This window comes from Falco cherrug, chromosome 8, assembly GCF_023634085.1.
Source record: "Falco cherrug isolate bFalChe1 chromosome 8, bFalChe1.pri, whole genome shotgun sequence".
Classification (NCBI taxonomy): domain Eukaryota; kingdom Metazoa; phylum Chordata; class Aves; order Falconiformes; family Falconidae; genus Falco; species Falco cherrug.
In genome coordinates, this window is record NC_073704.1 from 58,622,750 (window position 1) to 58,648,443 (window position 25,694).

Below are 25,694 nucleotides of genomic sequence, written 5' to 3' on the forward strand. Positions count from 1 at the left end.
TCTAAATGCAGACAGGTCTCCACAGCAGGCCCATCCCCCTGTATGCTGACGGGACATTGCAAAGAGTGGGTTGTTGTTCCCAGGCTTGCTGGGGGAACACCAAAGGAAAAGATGAGGTTCGTCTGCTCTGCCCCTGTCTTGTGCTCATAAACCCCAGGTTTGTGCCTTTGCTCTCCAGCAGTTTCAGCAGAGCAGGATGGCACGAGCCCTGGCACCAGTGGTATCACAGCAGGGACCCACCACTGCTGCAGGGTCTGGGCAGGTTTCCGAGGGGTGGCCAGGCTGTACCCCGCCAGCTCCCACCATTGCTTCGAGTGCCAGTTTCTCACCGACGCGCACTTTTTTCCCCATAAGGTGAACCCAAATTGTTCTTCCCAGCATCAGAAGGAGCGCAAATAATAGAGATGATCCTTCCATTTAGACTTTTTAACTGCCTGGGGTCACCTTGGCTGGCAGCCGCAGCCACAGCACAGGGGAGGGCAAGGGCAATGGAGATAGAGATGATGCTTTGCTGACTGATACCTGGAAAGGGGCAGCCTCAGCAAAGCTCCTTCATGGAACTGGTGCAGCCCTGCAGCACTCAACCCTTGGAAGAAAGGATGGCTGTGGATCTGGCCATGGTGATGCTCCATGGCCAGAAATATCCCAGCCACCAAGCACCGCCTGTGCTCAGCCACTCCATCTGCCCTGGGGTTCATGTGGCCTTGGAATCCCCTCTGGGGACCACACTCCCCATCTACCTGCATCCTTTATGGAGACCTTTCTGCCACAGCTTTGAGAAAGAACCTTTTTTTAGCACTGATTTCCCAAACAGCCCCACGAATGACACACTGCATTGGCATGAATTATTCAGCAGCGTGAGGATAAGCTGCAGTGATGTTGGCGTGGTGCCTGGCCATCTCAGAGCGTGGGCTGGTATTTGCTCCTTTGATCTCTCAAGCAGATCAGCAGCAGCTCTGCATCCACCGTGCTACTACCATCAGCATATGCCAAGCTCTTTTTTCAGCTGCAGCCCCACTTTCAGCACAAACCAGACTGTTGGGTCCCAGGACACAGCCAAGAAGCCAAGGTGCAGCTTTGGTGGGGCAGAGAAAAGAGCCAAGCCCAGCAAGCCCCTAAAGGCTCTGCCCACAGCCCGCTTGCACAAATGCATTCAGAAGAAAAATTATAATTTTCAGAGCAGCAAAGCTGAAACACTTTCATTTCAAAATCCTCAGTAGAAAGGGAAATCTTGTCTGCTGCTGCAGGAGTGGGAAAGGCAGAGGGTCTGGCCCTGGCTGCCTGCTGGGCTCCAGGTCTCCTGCTCTCCCACAGATGCTCCCTCCTCCCCAAGCCCTTCTACTTGGGTGGTATATTTGTGGAAAGAAGAAAGGAAAAAAAAAGAAAAAAAAAAAGGGGGGGGGGGGGAACGAGAAGAAAAAAAAAAAAAAAAAAGGAGAGATGAGAGATGAATCCTAAAAGATGTAGCATATCCACTGGCATTAATGCCACGCTGCTGCACCATGCAGCCCAGCACAGCACAGTCCCCCTCGGAGAAGCTCAGACCTGCCCCACAGCTGGCCCAGGCCCTGCCCAGGTAGTTTTACACTTGCCTCATAGAAGAGAAATCCCCATCTTTTCACATAAAAAATAGATCGTATTTATTGATTAAAATACATGATTCAAGTGCAGCACCAGCTCTTCCACTGGGCAGCTACACACACTGTACGCTGACAACATCCATAGGCACAAGACATGTACAGTAATCATTTCTATATTTACACAGACCATTTCCTTGGTTATAGAGCAGCCTGTGATATGCAAGTGTCAAGTCTTTGTGTCCATCAGGTCCTGTGTCAGGTCCTCCTGGCTGGGCAGAACCCCTCATGCCACGTGCCACACTGACATGCCTGGCCCCATCTCTGAACACCCCCTGCTCAGCCTGATAAAAGTGAAGAACTGCAAAAAAATGTTTAATGCTGCTGTGATATCCCAGTCTCCTTGGAAATGAGGTCTTCACCACTGATTGCAGCGAGTTTGATGCTAGCAGCCCTGCCAGCAAACCCGCTGATGCTCAGTGCCAGGCTGGGGACATGCCCTGGCACACAGCTGGCCCCCGAGATGTGGCCAGCCTTCTCATGGGGTACTGACAGCTGGGGCCAGCATCAGGCGTCCCCTTCTCCTTGCAGCACACCTTCCTCTGCCAGGGGTGACATTCTGCACTCAAACCCAACCCCCAACAGCCACGCTGGGGTCAGTACACAGCGACGGACATGAATATTGCACTTTTCCCATCTGCAGTGTGCCCTGGAGCCCTCTCCCAGACCTGGGTGTTTGCTCTCTATCCTTCCTGGGTCCTCCAGATGGAGGATCTGAATCAAAGCTTTGCACTGCTCATGACCAAGCGATGCCGGAGCATGCAGAAACCTTCACCAGCGCAGACTTGGAGGAGACAAGGTGAGCCCCAAGAGACAGAGCGAGCAGGTGAGAGGCTGGAAAGGAGCAGTGACACGGCACAGACTGACCCCGCACCTGGCCATGGCTCCATGTGCCAGCATGGGGCACCCAAAGCAGAGTCAGCAAAGGGCACACAGTGCAAGACACAAACACTACACATCGAGGAGGCAGACTGCAAGGGCACCACTCTGCACAGCTTTCTCCTCCCAGAAGCAGGTCAAACACCAAAAATAACCCCAAGTCTCACTCATCCTCCATCAAAGATGGAAACACAGCCCATTGGTGCTATATTCACAGCCCTCTCCCACCATCACCAGCAGCCTTTGCCCACCCCCGTGGAGACATGGATGCGGCGGGATGTAGTGATAAAAGCTCTCCAAAGGAAGCCGCTGTGCTGCGGGCGCTTGGGAGATGCTGCATTAGCAAGGAGGAGTTCAGCCCAGACGGGGTTGCAGCAGGGTGGCTCAGTCGGAACCTTTTTGAACCACTACGAAAAGACATCCCATGGAGGATGCGTTTGCTCTCTTACCTTAAAAAAAACACAACCAGCAGAAACTCAAGGAAACTCTCTAGGGAGGAAGGTGGGCTCACTGAGAGGAAGGAAAGCAGCAGCACAACAGGGATCTTCCCCCCCCGGCATGCTCCAGCCACAACACAACAAGCAACACAAGCACAAGAAGCACCAGAATGCTGCATCCTACCAGAGAGCAGGTGAGGTGGAGGCAGAGGATGCAGAGGGAGTGGGACCAGGAGAGGAAGGGTTAAAAAAATAATTATTATGGAGTCTTTGTGTGTGATTTGACATTCAGTATTGGCTTGTAGATGCAGCCAGAGCGTGCCGGTGCCAGCTTGGGCACTGTAAACAAGGCAATGTATTTTTGCGGCATGAGGGCAGCACTTTGTGACCCTTGGGGACACCCCAACCCGCACAGGGAGAGGGCTCCCAGCCGAAGGCAACCAGCTCAGACCCTCGTTATGGCACAGCCCATTTGCTCTCCACATGCCTCAGTTTTCTAATGCTTCTAAAAGCGTTAGGTTTGTGCGCTAGATGGGGAATAAGAAATGTCACTACTAAAAACATGGGCCAGGGTTCAGCAAACCCTCCCAGGCCAGGGAGGTGCTGTGCCTGGTGCCCAGCTCCAAGCCCTGCTCAGCCCCTGAGGCAGCTGGAAACAGCTGGAGCACGGCAGGAGCCAATGTCCATGGGAGAGCTGGGGGCCCCGGGATGCTCCACACCTCGGGCTCTGCCCACTCTCCCCACAAGGCTGGGGTGAGGAGGCAGCTCCGCGCTCTCCAACCCGAGCTGAGGTTTCTCTGTTGCTGTAAAAATAAAGTGCTGAGGGGAGAAAAAATAAACTGGCACAAAAAAGAGCAGTCCCTGTTCCCCACCCTGACTGAAGGGATGGAGGAAATACAGAAAGGTTGGGGTTTAAAAAAAGAAAATAAAATCAAGATCTACATCCCCAGGAGTCCTCACGTCTCAAAGTGACTATTTACAGAGGTGCCGAGGGGGCTGTTTTGCTGTACCACCTGCCCAAAAAGCCCCAGGGAAGGCACTGCCCCAGCCTGGATCCCACCTCCCCAGCTGGAGCCCAGCACGGGGCCCTGCTGCAGATGGGTGGCCGTGATGGTGGGCAGCCCCGTCCCCTCGCAGACCAAACCCACCATGTTTCCCAAGAGGAAAGAGATCGCTCCCAGGAGACCAGCAGCGCCCGGTGACTGTGTCCCCCAGCATGGCACCTGGAGGGGCTGGCAGGGCAGGGGGACCATCACTGCACCACGGCACTGGTGGCGTTCACAACTGCGGGGACAGGTGCTGCCAGCTCCACCAGCGCTGCGTACGTCCCCACCGCGAAGCCCACGAAGCCAAAGAGGCTGATGACAACGTCCTTGGCAATGACGAGGGGGTGCATGCCTTCCGTATAGTAGGTGGCAATCTCCAGCAGCGGGGGGAAGATGAGAGCCAGGGCGCTGCTGCTGATGGAGCCCACCAGCGAGATGACGATGTCCAGGCGTGGGATGAGGATGGCCAGCACACCTGGAGAAGGAGCAGACACCATGTCAGTGCTGCCAGCTCCCAGACAGCAGAGACCCTCCCTCCCCGAGTCAAAGCAAGCGAAGACCCACACAGGGATGCCATCTGCTCAAATCATACCCCTGCCCTTTTCCCTGACACAACAGCTTTGAAGACATGGATGCATATTTTTCCGGAAACTCCTCCTCAACAAGCAATTAAGCTGTGGCATTGACCTAACGCAGTGCGGCACGCAGACCAAACCCTTTTTGCCACCCTGGGCAGCACCACAGTGAGCTCCAGGGCTGAGCGGGACAGGCGCCCCAGCAAACAGATGCCGCTGGCAGAAGAGCGGGTGCCAGCATCCCCAGCCCCCCTCATGAGAGCCAGCACTCCTGCTCCCCACACCTGGGGAGCTGTAAAGCCTCAGAAACCCCATAAAAGCAGGAGATGGGAGGAAAAAGCCGTCTCCCCCCACCCCGACTAAATCCGTGTGGTTTGCATGCGTTTAGTGCTGCTCCAGCAGCAGAGCGCCTGCAGCGCTGCCCAGGGGAGAACATTTGTTAGGTAAAAACTGCAGCCAAGGAAAATCCCCCTGGGAGACTTCTGACAGCTCATGCTTAGCAGCGCGAACTCTGGCATATTCCTGCTCCCCCTCCTCCTGCCTGGGACCAGGGAAGGATGGGGGGATGGTGCCTTCTCCTTCCAACAAGCCCACAGCCATCAGCGCCTCTGGGCTGCTTTCAGGGTACCGCAGTGTCGGCACTTGATGACCCTTTATTTTAGATCTGCTCCCCAAGGTCCTGTTTTGCAACTGGGAGCAGCACTCCTCGACACACTCACACACTGAGCAAGCTCCCCATCCACGGCGACCTCAGTCAAAGAAAACCTGAGGAAAAGGCAACCGGAGCTTTGCATGACAGAAGAGCATCCTCTGCAAGCAAAGCAGCCTTCAGTGCTTAATCAAAGCGACCAAGAAAAATAAACTGGTTCATTGCTTTGAAAGCTCTGTTTAGAAATAGGAGACACCTAAAACCATAGCAGCTACAGCCTTGGTGGAAAAGGGACATCTCAGGGGTCCTTACCAGAGGGATTTGTTCACTCCCTGGCACTCAGCTACAGGCAAGAGAGGCTGGTGGAGCCTCCCTGAGCCAAAGATCCCCCATGGCACCACAGGAGACGGAAGGCTTGGGAGAGTGACAGCAGGCAAAACACAAACAGGAGGTGCTCCTGCACATCACCGCCACCCCAGCCCTGCCGTCACCTGGATCAGCCTAGAGACAAACCACCCCTCCACCACAGGGAACAGCAGCAAAGTCCCTGCTGAGCTGACCCGGAGGAAGTCTATCCCAGATCAAAGGAGAATTCTGGCAGGTCTCTGCTGCAAGCAGCAACACTGCTCCAGCAGCGTGTGGGGAAAGCAGAGCTGCCGACCACCAACAGCATCCTCAGCCCACCCCACACTGCTCTTTGGACTCAAAGTAAACAAAATTAACCCCCCTCTAAAACAAGCAGAACAGAAGCACCAGCTGCAGTCCTCAGCCTCCAGGGGCAACGGTCGTGCTTTCCACAAGTATTAATTCAAAGGGGGTTTAAGTGTGCTGGTTTTGAAGTCTGAGCTTAAAAAACACCCATACACCAAATCGCATCCTCTCTTTGGAAGCCAAAGCCATGATGCAGACTTGTTCTGCAGCCACAAAATCACCTGATGAATATTCATGCAACCCCCCTAATTGCTTTTATCCTCGCCAACAGCCACAGCAATCTCTTACACAGAAGGGTAAGGGGAGGAGGTACAAAGGAACCAGCATCCTTCCACCAACATCTACACAGAAGGGTAAGGGGAGGAGGTACAAAGGGACCAGCATCCTTCCACCAACATCGTCGCTGCCTCTCTACCACCAAACGGAAGGGTATAGCCACTGACGGTGCCTAAAGCCATCCCATCACTCCAAGCCTTCGTTTCCCTGGCCAGGCACACCCCAACACCCTCCAGGAGAGGCTCCCACTCCGCGTGGCAAGATTTCATCCCCGCACCATCCCTCCAGCTGCAGGCATCGAGGCAGATCGTGCTTCAGGAACTCAGCACAGAGAAGGCAGGGCTTTGCCCATCTCTGTTAACGGAGCGCCTCTGGCCCACCATTACCGAGAGCCCAGAAACCAGCAGCACCCTGCTCTCAGCTCCACCACCCTCGAGCGAGCACTACACTCCTCTCAAACCCAAACCAAAGCGAGCTGGGACACAGGGCCAGGTCCCTGATGCTCAACCCTGGTGCATCAGCAGCATCAAGCCATGGAGTAAAGCTCTTTTTCAACAGATGACGCCAGGGAGTTCAGTCAAGCGTCTCAGCTTTGCTGACAGCAGCAAGGTTCCAACAAGTCAGGATCCCACACAATTGCTCCACACCTTTCCCCGGAGGCCCACCAGGCTCGATCCCAGCAGCCTGCTCCACCACAGCCTCACTGCAGGCACCAACCACTGCCAAGGGAAAGGGACCCTGCGGCACGCTCCGCACCCTAGCGGCCTGCCACGGGCACCCTGGGGCTTGGTTACGGGTCATGTACCATTGTCAGCTGTCTTCTGCTGTGCTACGTGCTGCAATGAATGTGTCTGCACAAGGACACCCGCTCCCTCGCAGCCGGCGACCCCTGTGCAGCCGCACCCCTGTCACGCGGGCACGAGGAGCCTGGCTGCACGCTGCCTACAGAAAACAGCCCCTGGCCGGGCTCTCCTGGCACCGGACCAGGTGCTGGAGTGTTTCATGCAAAGCCTGATGAGACTTGAAGGCCTCCAAAAGTGCCATCACAGGGATTCCAAGTCCAAGGCTCCCCAGGGATCCGCCACCTCCAAATGACGTGGGAAGTTTACTATGCCACTGAGAAGACCAGTCCCATACAGAAGGTGCAGAGGACCACTGCTGCTGCTCCTTGGAGGCCACCTGGGCCTACTGGCTTGCATTAGCAAGGTCCAGGAGACTCCCCACTGCGAGGGCTTTAGCAGCTGGGCCAGAGGCAGCAAGGCAAGGGGCGAAGGCTCTCAGCACCACCAGCCCACAGCAGGACGGAGGTGCCACGTTCTCGAAGGGGAGCTCAGACAAGCTGCTTTCTACTCACAGGTCACGCTGACCAGGGCCACCCTGAGAAGCAGGTTGACCAGCAGGCCCCAGCGCTCCGACACCCGGGCAACCAGGGGAGGGATGACAATCTCAGCAGGCACGTAGAACTGCACGGCGTACGTGAAGAAAATCCCAAAGGAGAAGAGCAGCTTGACAGCTTGGTACAGCCTGCAAACGAGAAAGAGAGACCGTGAGACATGCTCTTGCTCCAGCCCCCGTGGCACCAACAGCAGAAAGAAGAAGGGGAACACTCTAAGGACTTTTGTGTGCCAGTGGTCTCCCCTCTTGAACACTCTCCTGGAAAATTAAGGGTGACGCATTCAATCCACAGAGAACTTCCTTGGCCAAGAGATGCAAGGAGACAGTGCAACCTCCAAGCCACAGCACCGTATACCCCTACACCTAACCAGAGGCTATAGTCCAGGCTTTGCATAAGGAATCATCAGGCCAGGACTTGGGCCAGCAGCCTCTCAAGTGCTGCTGCCCCTTGGGAAAAACTCAGGGGCACAGATACTGAGAGCTATTTGGAAAAAACAAAAGAAAACAAAAAAAAACAGCCACCAAAACCAACAAACCACTGTCCCGCTCCTAACTGGTTCAAAGGCGCAGGGAAGGCTGAGATCTCCTTGGCCAACAGACCAAGGAGACTTGTTCCTCGTTCCTTGACAAGTTAAGGCACCTACCTACATTTCTAGATGCTCACGTGTGCCACACTGCCCTTGGCTGCACGAAGTCCTCCAGGTACTTTGCTCCCTATGTAGGGATATAGGCTCCATGCCACCCTCTCCACTTGATCAGGCTGGACTCTGCAAGGTCTGCAGTCGCACAGGGTGACCTCCTTCACGATTGCACCCCACAGACAACACCCAAATACCCACCAGCACTGGTACTGCCAAGAGCCTGCAGTCCTGACTTTTGGCCAGTGACTCAGAATGAAGTTGCATCCATCACCTATCCCCAGAGGTTCCTCATCTTGACCCTTCATTAACAAAATCCAGCCCCTGATCTGAAGGAAGAAAACCCCCTCCTTTTTTTGCAATTCATCACCAGCGGGATTTTATTCTCCGTCTTAAAACAGGAGATGAATAATATCTCCAAAAAAGCTTATCAGCTGCAGCCATGAATATTTCACAGATTACAATTACTGCTTGGCTTCTGAGGAGGGGAAAGAGGACAGCACCGCTGGGATAAGTCTGGGCTTATAAAACAAGTGTGATGCAAACATCGCCACCGCCACCTGCAACAGAACCTCCTCCATAAAACGAAAAAGAGCAGCTATTTTTGGAATGCTACATAATCTATGTTTGGGGGGAAGACAGTTAAAGGAGCAGTTTGGGCTGAGTGGAAGGCAGGCAGAGGGCAGACAGGCTGCAAACAGCACCTTAAGCTCACCCCAAGTTGGATGTCACCATGTCCCAGACCCTACAGCAATGCAGGGAGGGGCGAGCGTGGCTGCAGGAGGGAGCCTGTCACAGGTGACCAAAAAGCCACCTCCCAGCCCCACCTGTGCCCTCAGCTCCCCAGCAGCAGAAAGAGCCTCTCTAAAGAGAGGTGATACCCAGTTATATCACATACAGTCCTACCCATTCCCCAGCTCAAGACATGCTGACCAAGCAGGAAACGTGGGTCCTGGCCATCCCACTTGGGCAAATATGAAGTAGATCCAAGCTGAGGAATGTAGCTGGCTCCTCCTGCCTTCTTATAGCCCTTTACCACCTTTGGAGCCAAGCCAGTGCCCCTCTGTATGTTGGCTCTCGGGATCCAGCTGCTCCAACCGCAGCCTCAAACCAGAGAAGCCCAAGTATCCGCACACAAGACAACTTTGAACACTAGTGGCAGAGTCTGGTGGAGTTAAACATTTCCCACAATCGCAGGGGATGGAGTAAGTGGTCACCTAAGCGAATGGGACGTTCTGCAAGTCCACGGGACCAGATCCGATCCATTCAAGGTTGTGGCCAACATCAGCCTTAAGCCACTTTATCATCTCTATAAGAGCAGAGTGACCAGGGAGAGGTCCCACCACCTGGGAAGAAGTATCGTATCCACCTTCAAGAAGGATGAGGGAAGCTACAGGCTAATCAGCCTCACCTCAGTCTCCAGAAAAGTATGGGCTAAGTCCCCCTGACATACATTTCCAGGTACATGTTGGACAGAGTTATTTGCTGGGGGAAGTCATGGAAATATCCTCATTGGTGACCTGGATGAACTCTCAGCAACTCAGAGTATGCTCTCAGCAAGTTCCTAACAAGACCAAATTGGAGGGAATGGGTGACACACCTCAGAGCAGGACCTAAACAACAAGATGGCACGGGCAAAGTTCAAACACAAACACAAAATCCCACACATGGGAAGGGCTGGGACCCAGCTTCCCGTCCAGCCAGGAGAACAGGACCTGGAGGTTTTGGTGGGCAGCAAACTGAACATGAGCCAGCAGCAGGACCTTGCGGTGAATAAGGTCAATCACATATCGGCCTGTGTTAGCAAAAGCAAAGCCAGCAGGTTAAGGGTAAGGATTACTCTCTTGTCTGGGGCTTGGGAAGCTGCACCTTTAGTATTGTGTCCAGTCTTGAGACTCGCAGGAAAGGACAGACATTGACCTACCAGAAGAAGTTAAGTGGAGGCTACTAAGATAGCTGAGGCTGGAGCACATGGAGCACAAGACAGGCTGAGACCTGGGCTTGTTCAGCATGAAGAGAAGGTTAAAGGGGATGTTATTACTGTCTTCAGCTACCCAATAGGAGGGCATGGAGAAGACCAAGACAGGCTTTTCTTGGAGTTGCACAGCAAAAGGACCAGGGGCAATGGGGTAGAGCTGCATCCCAAAAGGGTAGTTAAGCACCAGAACAAGGGCCTGGAGAGGTAAGGAACCTCCCTCCTTACTGATATTCAAGTTGGCCCTGCTTTGAGCTGAACCTGATGATCTCACGATGCCCTCTTCAGCCTCAGCTACCCTGTGATTCCACAAGCAGACTAAAGACAAAGCCACCACCAAGAGTCCAGAGTGCACCCGCTCAGCCACACGTGACTTGAGTGCACGGTAGCCTTGAGCCACCTACTCCACAGCCTGCATAACTTATCTCCATATTTTCAGATAAGCAAGGCTGTAAAGCCATAAAGTGCTCCAGGACAATCCACGATTAAAAGATGTTATTAAAAAAGATACAGAAGAACATCGGGTATCAATCCTGCAAAGGTCAGGAACCAGGACAACGAGCTCAAAGGGCATTTTAAATACCAAGAAAAGAAAAAGCTCAGGCACTAGCCTTGATCCACAGAAAAGACAGGCTCATGCAGGGCCCCGGAGAGGCACTGCTCTGCCAACCACAGCAATCACCTCCCCAGCCCAGACAGCCATGCCAGGCCATCCCAACAAGCTGCAAGAAGTGACATACCCTCCCTTGACCGTAAGCCCTGTCATTACCTGCCTCCAACTGGCCATACGCAACCCAACACCTCCCCCCTCACTACAGCATTTCTTCACTCTTCAGAGGGTGCGATGAAGCAACCCTTCCGAGGGTGCGAGGAGGGATTTCTGCATAGCAGTGCGGTATTTTGGAGGCCGTGGTTAGACCTGGGCACTGGGAACCGACACACTCCTCATTTGAGGAAGCTGCGGTTAGAGAGAAATGAGGCTGGAAAAGTCCTTAGTCATTCTGTAACTCAATTCCGAACACGTTCATCAAATCTGTTCTAGAAACCTCCAGGCAATGGCTACAGCCAAGGAAGGGTGCAGCAGCTCTGCCACAATCCTCGCCTTGTCTCCCACGCTGCAGGCAAACTCCATGACTTCTCGCCCACAGCCCTCATAACCAGCTCCTGCAGCCTTTTACTGCCGGGGAGAAAACCCACAGGCAAAGCAGGATGGGCAAAACATTAATTTCAAGAGCAAACCTTCATCCTTCACATACAGTTTAACGCATGGGAATACAGTGGTCAAGGCTTTAGCCCAAGTATCCCAGCCCTTACTTCACTTTAGATAACCCATTTCCAAGTCCAATATTTACAGCCTCCATCAAATGTTCTGCCAGGGAACAACACGCACAAACAACCAAGCGTTTTGTGGGCTGAGTCACAAGGACCACAGCACGCCTTCCCCAGGCACAGCCCGCAGGAGCCCTGCCACGTGCCCGGGCTTCCCCAGGCACTGCTTCCAAAGGGCTATTCTCTTCCCACCATCTGAAAAAAACCCACAGTTTTTTTCAGAGAAGTACTTTGACAGAAAGCATGGACACTACTAGAAACTTGCAATTGAAATAGGATCTTCCTGTAGCCTCACGAGTTACAGAAATCCTATTAACCTCTTCTAAGGCAGCAGCATCCTTTAGATGATCTCCCGCTGAGATCTCCCGCAGAAGCCCCTGGGCAGCATTACAGGTCAGCAGATGTCATTACAGGCTGTGGCATGACCTGGTGCCCTGCAGAGCCCAAGATCTGGATCTGACCTGCTTTCCACCTTCAGGAGAAGCAGCAGCCTTTCATCCCCTCCATACCCCACTTCAGCTCACGGATGGAATTCACGTCTACCGTGCTTGGCACGGTAGGATTCAGACCTCCCTACAACACAGACACATTTTTACACCAGCCCCATCCCTCCTCGCTGAGAGCGGGGACCTGGCAGAGCTCCCAGCCCCTGCATGGGATGAGACAAGGCTCTTGGCAGGAGCAGGACCTTCTGCCACGGTGCCAACAACATCCAGCAGTTCAGTCACCACACAGATCCAGCATGAATCAAAGTCCATGCACTCAAATTGAAAAAAAAAAACACATAGCAATAATTAAAGCAAAAACAGGCTCTATTTTTTTTAAATCTTTGCTTTCTCCAGAGCCCCAGCTGCGCCACTTTACAAGGTCAGCATGGGGAAGCCCACCGGCGACTGAAATTTCGAGTCCAGCCCAAATCCACTTCAGCAGTGGGGAAGAGGCAGCAAGCCACGCTGTGCCATTTTGGGCAGCTGCTAATGGAGAAGACGGGCTGGGGAAGGGGACAGGCACCCCCAGCTCCAATTCTCACTCTCGTCTCCTGCGGGATTTCAAGCCAGCAGAGACACCAAAGAGAAACCGTTGAACTTCAGAGGGCGCGCAGGCAAACCCAGAGAAACTGCGCAGCCGCAGGATGACTTTCCAAGAAGCTTCACGGCACCAAAGCCAACCCTCAGCCACGGCTCCGCACCAAGCGCGGGAGGTGCTGCCCTGCAAGCGGTACCTCTGCCGTACGCAGAGAGGAGCTTCTCGCCAGCTCCTCCTGGCCTGTCAGCACCACGTCCTGCCACACAGGCACCTCAAAGCTGTGTCGTAAGAAACAACAGAGATGGGTTTTTTCCAGGACTTTCTCAAATAATCCCAAGTGGAGCAAGCTGGAAAAGGCATTTGTTCTCAATGTTCTCAGTGCTTACATGCTTCACACTTCTTGCCCCAAAGGCAAGAGAAACAGCTTGCATTTCTCTTCTGGGATGAATACAGAGCTGTGACACTGAGCAACCACTTGCCCCTGGGGACAGACCAGCACGCAGCCCAGCCAGCTGCTGCAACAGCCACCAACCCCGGCAAGAGGAGGAATAACGCCTCCAGGTAAGCCAGTACAGGGTCAGGCCACGTGTATTTCCACAGGGCCCCAGCCAGTGACCAGAGCATCTCAAGAGGCCTTGCCAGACCCCCAAGGAAGACAGACAGGTTTGGGGAGCTGCAGAGCTCAGCCCCCGTGGGAAGGAAGGGGTACATCCTCACGGCACCAGCGCTCACAGGCAAAGCGTTGGCTCAAGACGAGCTGCATCCAGGCACAACGTGGAGCCCAGGAGTGGGAGTTTGAGCTCCAGGGCTGCAAACAAGGAACGCAGCCCATGTGTGGAGACATGACATCTCACACCCCTCTGGGACGTCCCAGCTCTGGGTTAGTTTTCCACGCACTTTATTTCAGGCAGAACAGCAGTTTTTGCATGGGATACAAATACAGCCACACCGGCGTCGTGTTCAACGTCTGCCAGCCAGAGCACTGCTTAGACCCCAAAAAGAGATCACAAGGCTCCAAGAAAAAGGCAGGAGCTGCACTAACCAGGCAGGGACCACCAGGGACCCCAAGGAAGCAGGCTGACCTGCAGAGCCAAGACCAAGCTCAGAGGCAGCAGCAACGAGCCTCTCTCCACCCCATACATCAGACAACCCTTGCCAAGTTCCTTTGGACAGTTCGGCTACGGCAGGGTGTACCCTTCCCCAGGCTCACCCAGGTTAGTCCTACAGAGCAACGTTCCCTGCTGCCTCCCCTCTCCCGCCTCCATGGTCAGGACCCTCCCTTCCTTACCCCCCAGCCCCCCACCCACCACGAGGACTCACCAGCAGTTGGGCAGGTTGAGCGTTATGCTGGCCTGAATGTTCTCCCCGAAGCGCAGGTACCCCAGGACGCTCAGGCTGATGTACAAAACGGTGACAATGGTCATCCCCACATAGAGGATGACTGGGAACTGCCGGGGGTTCTTCATCTTGTTTTCCAGAGGCAGTACCTGTGAGAGCAGGAGGATGACAATGACAGAGCTGCAGGTTGCCCCCGTTTCTCTATATCACTCAGCCCCAGAAAGCAGGAGGAGCAGCCCCACGGCCAAGCACAGCCCCCCATGCCAGGGACAGGATGGTCACACGTGGAGCCTGGAGAATCCAGCTGAAAAAGCCACTGTACTGGAGATCTCATTCCTGTGCTCCCATCCGAGACCTTCGTGCTCAGCATGGCAAGTCTTGGGCAGGGTCACCGATGCCCTTGCCTTAACGAAGGGACCTGCTCCCTGCCCTTGACCAGAGCTGGTACCTGGCATCTTGGGGCGATGCCATCCACTCCATACCTTGGTTGCATTACACTCTGCACCCCAGCACAGCACAGCACCATCATGCTACATTGTCTTAAGTTTCCCCAGCAGACCCTAGCAAGACCAAGACACTTTCTCTTCTCCTGCCAAGTTTGTCCAGACAGTTTTCACCCAGACAGGACAATAAAAAAAAAAAAAAAAGCAAAAGGAAGGACAGAGGCAAGTCCCTCACCTCTACACTAGTATCACTTGCTTTCAGAAATACAGGGCTTCAGCAAAGATTTTTATAGCTGTCCTTGGGTGGTGGGGATTTCAAGAAGAGACACAGTAGCAGAGCTGGTAAGGAGGCTGGACCAGAAAAGCTTTTATTTGGTTCTCCATCTCCAACTCATGCAAGGAAGGCAGCGCTGGTGCCTTACTGCCAGCAAGAGCCCTCTGCCCGGGGCACAGCATTCAGTAAACATTCCTCCTGTAATGGATTTGGCCCTCTGCAGCCCTGTGTTTACACAGCCAGCTTATATTAAGAGATGAAAACATTTTTCCTCCTTTGAAGGGAGCTCCTGGAAGCAACCCACAACATCTTAGGGAACCATTACGCTCTCCACCCACCCAGCCAGCTTTTTTTCACAGACACAGACAGTCTATTTACAGCATCTTGTATGAAAGGCACATGTAAATCCAGCCCCACGGCAGGCTGGGGCCACGCGGCTGCCGAAGGGTGATCTCTGTGTCTCTGCAGCAGAGTAGGAAGGAACAGATCACATTTTTTTATGTCATGCTTTTTGGCCCCCCACTTAGGCAGCCTCAGGATCCAGCCTGCTTAACAAGACTGAGGATGACTCCTTGTCCACAGGTCATCCAGCAGAGCCCAAGGCAGCTGCCAGTGCAGTTCCCAGCAGAGCCCAATCTACTGCCAGACACAGCCACCTTCAAAGCAGCAACCAGCTCTGAGGTTTGGAGCATGTGCTCTTCCAGCCTCAGATGGAAGCAACAGGGTTTGACCCAGGAGATAGCCTGGAGGCTAAAGCTAACAGCATCATCCAGAATTTGGGCTACTGTCCGTGAAGTTAACCTGCAAATACAGCTGCAACAGAAGAGCAGGTGCTGCAGCAAGCCCGAGCACGGGCTGAGCACCCTGTGCAGGCAGCCCCACCGCCACACGCTGAGACTTACCACCCCGATGCCTTCAAAAGCAAAGACTGCAGTGCCAAAAAACAGAGGGTAGGTCTTCCAGGCTGCTGCTAGAGGCAGGTCACTGGCATCAGGAATGTCCTGGAAAAAAGCCCACACAGAGTTCAGATACAAGGAATACGGGGAGGACCCGGCTTGCTCCCATTGCTCCCTGTTGCAGCCCCATGCCACAGGGAAAGCCCTGGGGAGCAGAGGGTAATTACTGCACCCATGGGAATGAGCAGCGCTCCACAGCGTGCGAGCACCCCACTGCCGAGCTCTCTCCACCTGCCAAAAGGCAGGACATCACAGAAATGACAGAGGGAAGCCATACACACGTCACGTACCCTGGCGATGTACTGGTAGATCACAACGAGGCTGACAAGCATGGCCACGTTGGCCAGCAAGGAGAAGATGGACAGGACCTTGAGGTTCTGGATGAAGGTAAGCAGCACCACAAAAGGCAGGAGGGAAAGCATGTATAGCCGGGAGTCCATGGTGGGGGTCATGATGACTGTCCTGTTCAAGCTGCAGTCATTGGTGGTCCCATTTGCTGTAGATACGACCTGGGGAAGCACACGAAGGCTTGATGAACCCCGTCACACAGGTTTGAGAACCACGGATCTTGGCAGCCCATCCCAGGTGGGTCAGAATACTACCCCATCAGCTCACTTTCAAACACAGCTAGTCGATTAAAATCAAAGCAACACCGGTTTTCAGGTCGTTTCAAAGCAAATCCCCGTTACTTTGCTAGAAGCACGGATGGGACTAGCTACAGCACCTGAGCTGAGGCAGAAAAACCTCCCCGAGCCCAGGCTTGCTGAGCACGCAAACCTGGCAGCCGAGCACGCCAAGGATAGAGGTTGGGTTGCGCTGCCCATGTGGCCAGTTGAGAAGAAAGAGGCTCTAAGTGCTATTTCCTCAGCGGTCCTTTTCCTCTTGCTGCACCACATTGCAATCAACATCACACACCCCTTCAGTCACCCAGTGGCCTGCTCCCATGCAAGGACATCTGGAAGCTACTGTTGGCCCCCAACTTTGCTTTCTTCACAGGGAATCACCCTTTCCTTGGGGTCTTTCACTCCAAAGGCACTCCAAGCCTTGTGCTCACCTCTAGAGACAGTTCTGCCCCAGGAACCAGGTGGCTGAGCCATCCCTCCCAAGAGCATAGGCATGCTGTGGATCACCAACACAACCACGATCAAGCTGGTTCGGTTGCCAGGTGCCGTCTGGCCACTGCAGCAAAGGGCTGCCTGCAAATTAATTTCACCTGCTCCAGAGCAAGTCCTGCCCCACAGGAGAGGCTAAAGAGCTTCCACACACATCAGCATCCTCCATGGGAGAGAGCAGCACAGAGCCACGCACCCATGGGGCAGCACTGCTCGAGCTCCAGCCTGCCCTGCCTTTCCCCAGCTTGCTCCGAAGCCATTTTTCAAACCAAAGCTCTACCCGGCACAGCAGCGCCTTGCCCAAGGTACCACCTTCACCATAGCTCCCCATCTAACATGCAATTTCCCACCACAAAAAGAAACAAGCAACATTCCCCTCTCCCCAGGCAAAGAATTCCAAAACTGAAGCCAAGAGGTTTCCCAGCTGTGGCCTAAAATGTGTTGGATTTGCAGGTTTTTGCAAATTTCCCTTACGGCTTGAGCCAGCCTTCAGTCTCTGCTGCCAGGGGCCAAGCAGAAAGAATCACAGAATCATTCAGGTTGGAAAAGACCTTCAAGATCATCAAGTCCAACGGTTAACCCAGGACTGCCAAGCCCACCACTGAACCATGCCTCTACGCACCACATCTACACATTTTTTAAATGCCTCCAGGGATAGTGATTTCACCATGTCCCTGGCCAGCCCATTCCAATGCTTGACCACCCCTTCAGTGAAGAAATTTTTCCTCAAATCCAACCCAAGCCCACCCTGAAACAGCAGCAAGGGGCCATTTGTGGGGAGCAGGGGGCCAGCAGCAGCCCAGCCCTGTGCACGCACCCTGCTTGCTCTGGCTCTCAGAGCTGTTGGCATCAGATCACCGACATTCACCCGTTTACTCCTCCTGGCCATCCCACAGGACAACACAAGGAGAATCTCCCCAGCTGCTGCTCCCAGAGCGGAGGCAGAGCCCACTCATCCTCTGCCGCCCACTAGCAGAGCCCCACCTTGCTCCCATGGGAGCCACCTCTGGAGCTGATGGGCATCAGGGAAGAGCTGCTAAAGGGCACAGCCACAGTAGTAGCAATCAGACCACTGCTGCAAGAGACGGCAGGAACACAGAGGGGAACAAAGCTGAGCAGTGCCTGCAAGGCACCAAGCTGGTGGAGGCTGGGAATTCATTATTCCCAGTTTCTGGCAGCACGGGAGCCAGCCAAGTAGTTCAGAGTTTCTGTTTATTTCCTCCTGACACCCAGCAGAAGGAAACTCTTTCCCTAAAGATGTAATTAAGCTCCAGAGCCATGAGATGAGGAAAGAAACTGGAATGCAAACAGGTCCAAGAAAGGGGAAAAAAAAAAAAAAAAAAAAAAAAAAAAAGAGGTTCACAGCAGGTCCTCATATCCATGTTACCATCTACGCAGAGTATCAATAAACCAGTTAACTGAGGTGGGCAAGACATCAAAGGCACAGTCCCTCTGCCGTCACCTCTCTCCTGCCCTCCCTCACTAGGAATGGCCCCCGCGTCCCCTCACGACACAGGGGAAATTCCAGCACCTCTGCACACACAGCAAAGTCACAGCAACTCTCAGAAAAACCTGCCCTGTTCAAACAGGAAAACCGATCCTCCGAAATACTCGGGCAGTGGAGCAGTACCTTCCTGAGCAGCATCAACTGTGGAAACCAGAGCTTTACTGGAGAACAGGGCTGTGAAACAGGAGCGAAGAACAGCCCAAGCCCCTCCGCACCCCCTCTTGCCCTCCCCTGGCTCACGGAGGAGGCAGTCAGTCTAACCTGCTTCAGGTTGTCAGCCAGAAAGACGAAGTACACGCAGCAGAATCCCAACTGAGTGATGATCAGGAAAAGTCCCACTATGTGCCTAAAAAAGAAAAAAAGACAGTTTGTTAGCCAGGCCACACAGAAATAAGAGCCCACTGGGGCTGCTCAGGGCGATGCTGCTCTCCCCAGGGGTTCAGGTGTGCGGGTCAGAGCACCCTCAGCTCGCTTCTCCTCGATGATCAGGAGAGAGGACCGTATCTCCATCTAACCTTACAGACCTCAGGCTCCCTGGCCTCCCCCTCCCGTCCCCTCCATAGGGTCAGGACCAGCCTCAGGAAAGTCTGCTCCTTGGTTTTAGCACCTCCAGTCTGCTGCTGAATTGTCACAACTGGACACAACGCTCCCCAGGCACAGGAACAGGTGGATTTTCCCAGCATCTGATGTGCAACAAACTGCATGATGCAAGGTACCCACAGGGCTGGTGGCGTCCCTAGGAGCAGCCATTAGACATGCCCACTGCCTAACAAGATGGGTCAGCACCGCAGTACACGTTATTTACACCTTTGTTAAGCTGCGGAGGCTTCCTTTAGTACAAGCCACATCTGACTGGGGACAGGACTGGGTCACAGACCTCAGTGTTACCCCCTGGGGGACACCGGGCACTCATGGTAGGTGAGCCACGTAACATTTTACGTCACTTGTGGTCATTTGCCGACACAGCTCAGGGACCAGACAGCTCTTCTGTCCCAGCTGCTGCACACGCTGGGTTTCAAGGCAAGTCCCCTGCCTGCAGCGGGGGAACAGGTACCTTCCCCAGATGGCACGTCTCCGCAGCCACGCGCTGGGAGTTGACTCCAGGCCATACATCACAGCACCTCCATAGTCCACAAACTGCTTCTGGAACCTGTCCAGAGAAGAAAGAGAGAAAGGACATCATATCAGCCCTGTCTGCTGGTTCTCAAGGCAAATGATGCCATTAATGGGAAAACAGTTCCTGTGGAAAAGCCTAGGAGCGCTTCCCAACTGAGGCTTTGGCACAGGCACCTGGCTGCTGGGAAGCTTCAGAAAAACCACCGGGTTTCTGGGGAAGGAAGGAAGAGCTGTAGGAGCAGCAGTGCTGAGCAGGGGAGTTGCTTCTTACCTGTAGCAGAAGTGATGGGCGCACTTCACCAGGATGCCCATGCAGTGCACAGCCACGACTCCCATCACCAGCAGACTCAGAGGACCCAGCTGCGGGGGAAGAGAGGGAGCAGGCTGCACTCTGATGGCCAGAGGCAGAGCTGCACCGTAGGTTTTACTCCCAGACAAAACTTCACAGGCTCGGTGAGCTGAAACACGGCTGTAGGCTGAACCACAGCTCAGGTGTTGCTCCCAGGAACCAGCCCCCCAGGACTAAGAAACCTGACAGAGCCACGAGCCTGGCAGGAACGATGCAAACGCAGCACGTTGGGGCAGTCTGGATACAGCAAAGCACAGCCAGGATTGTTTTCCAAACTCTCCTGCACATCCCTATTACACAGGTGACAAAAAGGTCGTGGTCTGGGCAAAGGAAGGAAGTTTTCTTTTTTAATTCTCTTTATTTTTCAATCCAAGCTGCATTGCTGGGCAAGGAAACAGAGAGCGGAGCAGCACGGTGCCCCCACCTCTCACACGGACGGCAGCTGCTGGGGCACAATGCAGACACAGGGGAGCTAAGCGCTGGGGAGATGGGACAGTGACCAGGATCTGCTGTTTGACCTCCAGGCACAACCTCAGCCCTCAAGCAGCAAAGCTGCATCACGTCCACTGACCTCGACGCCTGGGCCAGCCCACGTGAAACCCCACAGAGGGAACCACACCACCATCTCCAATCGCCAGCATTAACTGCTGACTGATGGGGCTCGTCACAGACGCACTGTGCTCCTGGGGCCCTCGGGAGGCACGCAGCACACTCAGCACAGACCTGCTGAGACAAACCCAGGGGGAGGCCAAGCTGAACCTGCCCTGACCAGGGTGAGGGGATGCCCCCCAAGCGCAGCACAGAGCATTTTGGGAGAAAGGGCCTGATGTCGCAGGAGCCAGGGAGGTAACACCCAGCTGGGTGCGGAGGCAGGGAACCAGCACCCTGCCTAACCCCCCCAGAGAAAACCACAGCCCCAGCTCATACGCTGAACCCCTGGAGACCAGCTAGCACAATGCAGGAGCAGGAAGAACAGTCTCAGCAGCAAAGCAAGCCACAGAGCCCAGGGTGCAAAAACCCACAAGCTGCTGAGCACCAAGAGGTATCTCAGCAGGGAATCCAGCCCCAACACCAGCCACGCAAGCTGCCCTGAGGTCACTCTGCCCCACGACCTCCTGCACAGCAGGGCCAGAGCTGCCTTACCAGGATGCCGGCGTTCTTCACAGCCAAAGGCAGCCCCAGCAGCCCCGTACCAATATTCCCCTTCAGGAGATGGATCAGGGTCTGGTACCACCTGAGGGAGAGAAGATGCAGAGATTACCATCGGCAGATGCCTGCACCCAGACCACACACAGTCTCAGCCCTGTGGGTTGAGCTGCTGTTGGAGGTCATGCAGACATGGAGGTCTGGATCCTGTTCCCAGGACCCAGCTCAGCCCACTGGGACTGAGGAAGGACCAGAGGCAAAGTCTCAATGAACAGATTTTGAGTGGGCATTTGTAAAACCAGCTTCAAGGCAAAATTCAACACGAGTGCAGGTCGGCACCAAGGGGCTGCACAAGAAGAAAGTCTCTGAGTTGAAGAGATCAGCCTCCCTTGGGCAGAGACAGCATCCTCTGCCCACCTGGGTGAAGAAGGCACAAGGAAGCCCCCAGGGCACGGCTGCAACATGCCCAGGTACCCTCTGAAGCTGAACATGCTGTTTGCTCGCCACAGCTCCCCATCGAACCAAGCTCGAGTGGGGGAATATTGGGAAAAGCATCAAACACTGCCTGCTATCAGCAAGCCCAGCTCCACCGGAGAGCAGAGCATGACACTGGGGCAACTGCTCACCTGGTGCCAGCACACCAGGGAGGCAGGACTACAGCTACCTCACCATTCCCATGAGGAATTCCCCATAAAACCATGGCTCCACCATCCTCCAGCAAAGCCAGCAGACAGTAGGGAGCCACCATTACCTCCTCCACCCTCCCCATATCCTGGGCCAGCCTGGGAAGGAGGGAAGAGTCACTCACGTTGTCCCATTGGTCTCCCCAAAACGCTGGTAGGACTCAGGGTGGGCAAAGCCGTTCATGCCGCCGGGCGGGCTCCCCTCCGGCGTGACGTCCGTGGAGCTGTAGTCGTTGTAGTCCTCACTGCGGAGGCGCCGGGTGGACATGGTCCCTGTGGAGGGAGCTGCATTAGGGGTGCCCAGCTCAACACCCCCATTCTCAGGCTCCTTGCTGTCAGCCATCGTGCAGAAAGACCGACTCTCTCTGCCAGAGCAAGGTCTCCTCCAGGGCTTTTATATACAACAACATGCTCCCGCCCAGGCAATCACAGAGCTGGCATGTCCTAAGGTCAGTGGTGTACGGCACAGTCCCGCTGGCTCTTCCTGCAGGCTCGCGCCCCCGTTTCGGGCACACCCAGGCAGGACGGGCTCAGGATCCCGCAGGCTGAGCCTGGATGCAACCCGTTTCATGCCAGGTAAGGAACCTTGCATACCTCTGCTCTAAGGGTGACAAGTGTGGCACCACAGGCACAGGCAGCGGGGCAGGGAGGGACACGCTGGCGGGATTGGGGCTGTCAAGAGGATGGCCAGGAAAAAGCAACCGCTTTTAACCGACACGGTTTGCTGCAAGGGAACTGCTTGCGCTTGCCGGGGAAGGAAAAGTTCCTAACTTCTCCTTTTTTTTTAATTGAAGGCTTTTTATTTAAATTAATTAAAAAAAAAAATTATTATGCTCCGTCAAGTGGGAGCACAGCCCACGTGCCGTCAGCTAACCACTCGCCCCAAAGGTTTTACAGCCACAGAGGTGCCTACGGGACTAAGGGGCTTCCCAGGATGAGGCACCTGCACAACACTGGCTCCAGCAAAGAGCCCAGCAGGGTCCCGCAAGCCAGGAGCATCGCCCTCACAAGGAGCACAAGCCCTCACTAAGGACACAAGCCTCCTGCCTTCGGCTGGAAAGCAGCCAGTCAGCTGGTTTATCTTCCACATGTGCCCTGAAGGGCTCCTGCTGCTTCTGCACAGCCTGCTGCTCCCCTCCCATAAAGGGCCTTTGCCTCCTCCAGCCCCCCAGCCGCACCCAGCACCCTGAGTGCCCGCCGGGAAGGAGCACCAGAGGCAGGGAAATTGTCTGTCAGGCTCCTGCCACAGCCTGGCAACTCAGTCCCTGCCCCAAGGCTGCCCTGGGCATCCTCCCCATCCCATCCCCTGGCGCTGGTGGGCAGCTGAGACCGGGGCTAAGAGGAGGCAGCAGGGAAACATCACTACCACAAGCAGTTCCCTGCCACAGGGCTCCGCAGGCACCCGCCGGGTCACGGCAGCACCCGCAGGATGCGGCTCCAGCACAGGCCTAAACATGTGGCTGTGCAGGGAAAGCTCAGCCCAGGCTGCTGGGGTCCTGCTCCATCCCCAGAGCCCCCCGGCGTTCCCCGCTCCAGCACCGCTCTCTGCAAACCTGGCTGCTACTGCCAAAACCAAGCCAAGAGCTGCCGTCACTGGGAGGCTCCAGCCTTGCAGCCAGAAGGGAAGCAGGGAGCGAGGGACTTTGTTCAACTCTGGACGCTTGCTCCAGATGCCGGCCACTCAGGAGCAGTTACTCAGGCCGCAATAACGCTGCTCTACTTCCTGCAGCACCGGCAGCAGAAAGCAGGGCTGGTCCGTGCAATACCAGCCTCCAGAGCAGCGGTGAGCCCAGCTCGCAGGCAGGCGCTCCGGAGCCGAAGGCAGCACATGCATCACTCCTGCCCTGCCTCCTCCCTCACAGCCCAGCCTCCAAACTGTGCCTGAACCAGCTCTGCCGCTGGCAGGGCGATCTGGGGCGAGGCAGGGACTAGGAAGAGCGGCAGCACTAGTTTACACAAGGAAAGCGTTAGAAGCTATTTGTCATGGGTGATGGGCCCGAGGGGCAGGGAAAGGCTTGGGAGGCTTTGCCAAGCACCTAGGGCCGGCAGCGGGCAAGGACAGCAGGCAGAGGGGGTGCCAGGGCTGGTCAGGCATGGATCCCCCTCCCCAGAGATGGCCTGCACATTATCTGAAGCACTCAACAGCGATGTTCTCCAGATAAAACACAACATGTTTACATCAGTCTGCCTCATCACTCTCTGTGATTTTTTTTTTTTTTTTTCCCCCGAGAGCAGGCCTGGCTGCTTTTTGCTTTGAAGAGCCAGGGAAATGCATTCATCGTGACTTGCCTTCCTTGTGTCTGGATTAAAGGTTGCATAGCAGCAGGGAGCGAGCACTCGGCTCCCCCGCACTCAATAAGAAAAAGCTGCAAAACTTGTCTCATCCACACCATGAATATTTCAAACTGAAGCAAAACCCCACTACATCATTTCCTTGTCATTACAAAGAGCAAAGACAGGAACAGCCGCATTTGGTTTCCACTTTTAAACCGAACTCCTTGGCCACTTTCACGTGCTTTCCCCACACACACTCTCACACGCAATGTCACTGCGGTCACCATGGTGAGCAAAGTGCCTAAGAAAGCTGGGGGGTGGGGGCGTGACAGCAGTTTGTCCCTTAGAGTGACAACCCCACGCCAGAAGTCAAAAGCAAGATGCAACTTGCTGCTGACCCTGAGAGCTCCCCCCGGCTGAGCGGGGGCTGCACGCAGGACAGGCAACAGGAAACCTTCCAGAAAAGCAAGTTGCACAGCAAAACTCCCTACCGCTTCCCATCACAAGGGCTGCATCTTTTATTTCCAAAGCGCTGCTTGTAACCCATCTCAGCGTGACACAGGGGAGAGCCACCCCCCCCAGATCCCCTTCCTGCCCAGCAGGGAGCTTCCCCAGGCCACCATGCTGGCGTGACACCTCCGCGACAAGGACAGCCACACCATCTGTGTCCCCACGGCATCAGCCCTCATCCCGGTGTTCTCTGCTGCTCCCGCAGCCCCACACCCGCCCCCAGACTCACCCTTCACAGCATGGCCTGGTCCCCCCAGCCCAGCTCCTCCCCGCACGGGGGCTGCTCAGTACTAACACCCCCCCAGTCCCCGCAGCTCCCCCACTCCCCCACATCCCTGCACCCCCCACGGGAGAGCAGGGGGCTCCCCGCGCCCTCCCCACAGTGCCACACAGCGACCCCCACCCTCCCCAGCACCTCGCACCCTGGCACAGGCTGCAGGAGGCCGTGCCCCCCCACACTGCATGGCACCCCCAGACTGACACTCCCAGCACCCATGCAGGGCCCAGGCAGACCCACACACTCACGTGGGCTCTGGGCACCCCAAGGCACCACGGCGGGCTGCCAGCACCCCCAGGGAGCTCTGGGCACCCCTGCAAGCTGCCAGCACCCCCTGCATCCATCCACACGGGCTCTGAGTACCCCCCACACACACGTGGCCACACAGATGGGCTACCAGCACCCCCAAGCTCCCCTGAGCACCCACGCAGGCTGCCAGCACGCTTCTGCACCCCGAGCATCCGTGCCCGACGCCAGCACCCCCAGGGACCTCTGGGCACCCCTGTAAGCTGCCCCCCAAGCTCTGAGCACCCCTCTACACACCCTGCCACGTATACAAGCTGCTCTGGACCCCTGAGCCCTGTCAGCGAGCCCCAGCTCCCCGGAGCACCCCCGCGGGCTGCCGGCACCCCCGGGACCCCGCGCACCCCCGCAAGCTGCGGCCCCCCGCCGCGCCCCTCAGCACCCCGCGGGCTGCAGGCACCCCCGTGCATCCCTGAGCACCCCCACATGCTGCCAGCGGGCTGACAGCCCCCTCCCGCAGCCTCGCCAGCCGCCCCGGCCCCGGCCCCGGCCCCGCACCTCGCCGCCGCCCCGCGCCGCCCGCCCCGGGCCCGCTGGCTCGGCCGCGCCGTCACGTGACAGCCGGCTCAGCTGACCGCGGCGCCCGCGCCTGCGCACGGAGAGCAGCGAGGGCGCGGGGCGGGGCGGGGCGCAGTGGGCGGGGCGGGGAGCAGTGGGCGGGGCGGGGCGCAGTGGGCGGGGCGGGGCGCAGTGGGCGGGGAGGGGCGGGGCGCGGTTAGCGGGGCGCGGCGCTGCGGCGCCGCCTGGCGGTGGCGGCGGGGCGGGCTGCGGGGCGGGGGGTCCCGCTGCCACGCGTGGGGCAAATGCGGGCACGGCTGAGCCCTGAACCTCTC

General features: G+C 55.8%; 1 protein-coding gene across 2 annotated transcripts; it reads right to left on the reverse strand.

Annotated features, from left to right (window-relative positions):
• Positions 1-1,615: 1,615 nt before the first annotated feature.
• On the reverse strand, positions 1,616-25,426 carry LOC102050632 (proton-coupled amino acid transporter 1). 2 transcript variants are annotated; one of them, XM_055718818.1, is made up of 11 exons: positions 25,360-25,426; positions 21,623-21,770; positions 20,812-20,902; positions 19,591-19,679; positions 19,258-19,353; positions 18,465-18,549; positions 15,875-16,093; positions 15,531-15,629; positions 13,894-14,060; positions 7,565-7,734; positions 1,616-4,474 (listed from the first exon to the last, which is right to left on the reverse strand). In XM_055718818.1, exons 2-11 carry the CDS (start codon positions 21,763-21,765, stop codon positions 4,206-4,208), a joined length of 1,428 nt encoding a protein of 475 aa, XP_055574793.1. In that variant the 5' UTR covers positions 21,766-21,770; positions 25,360-25,426; the 3' UTR covers positions 1,616-4,205. The 2 variants fall into 2 exon arrangements, with proteins under 2 accessions (XP_055574793.1, XP_005440651.4); XM_005440594.4 differs by lacking the exon at positions 25,360-25,426 and having other exon boundaries at positions 21,623-21,788.
• Between the last annotated feature and the right edge of the window lie 268 nt (positions 25,427-25,694).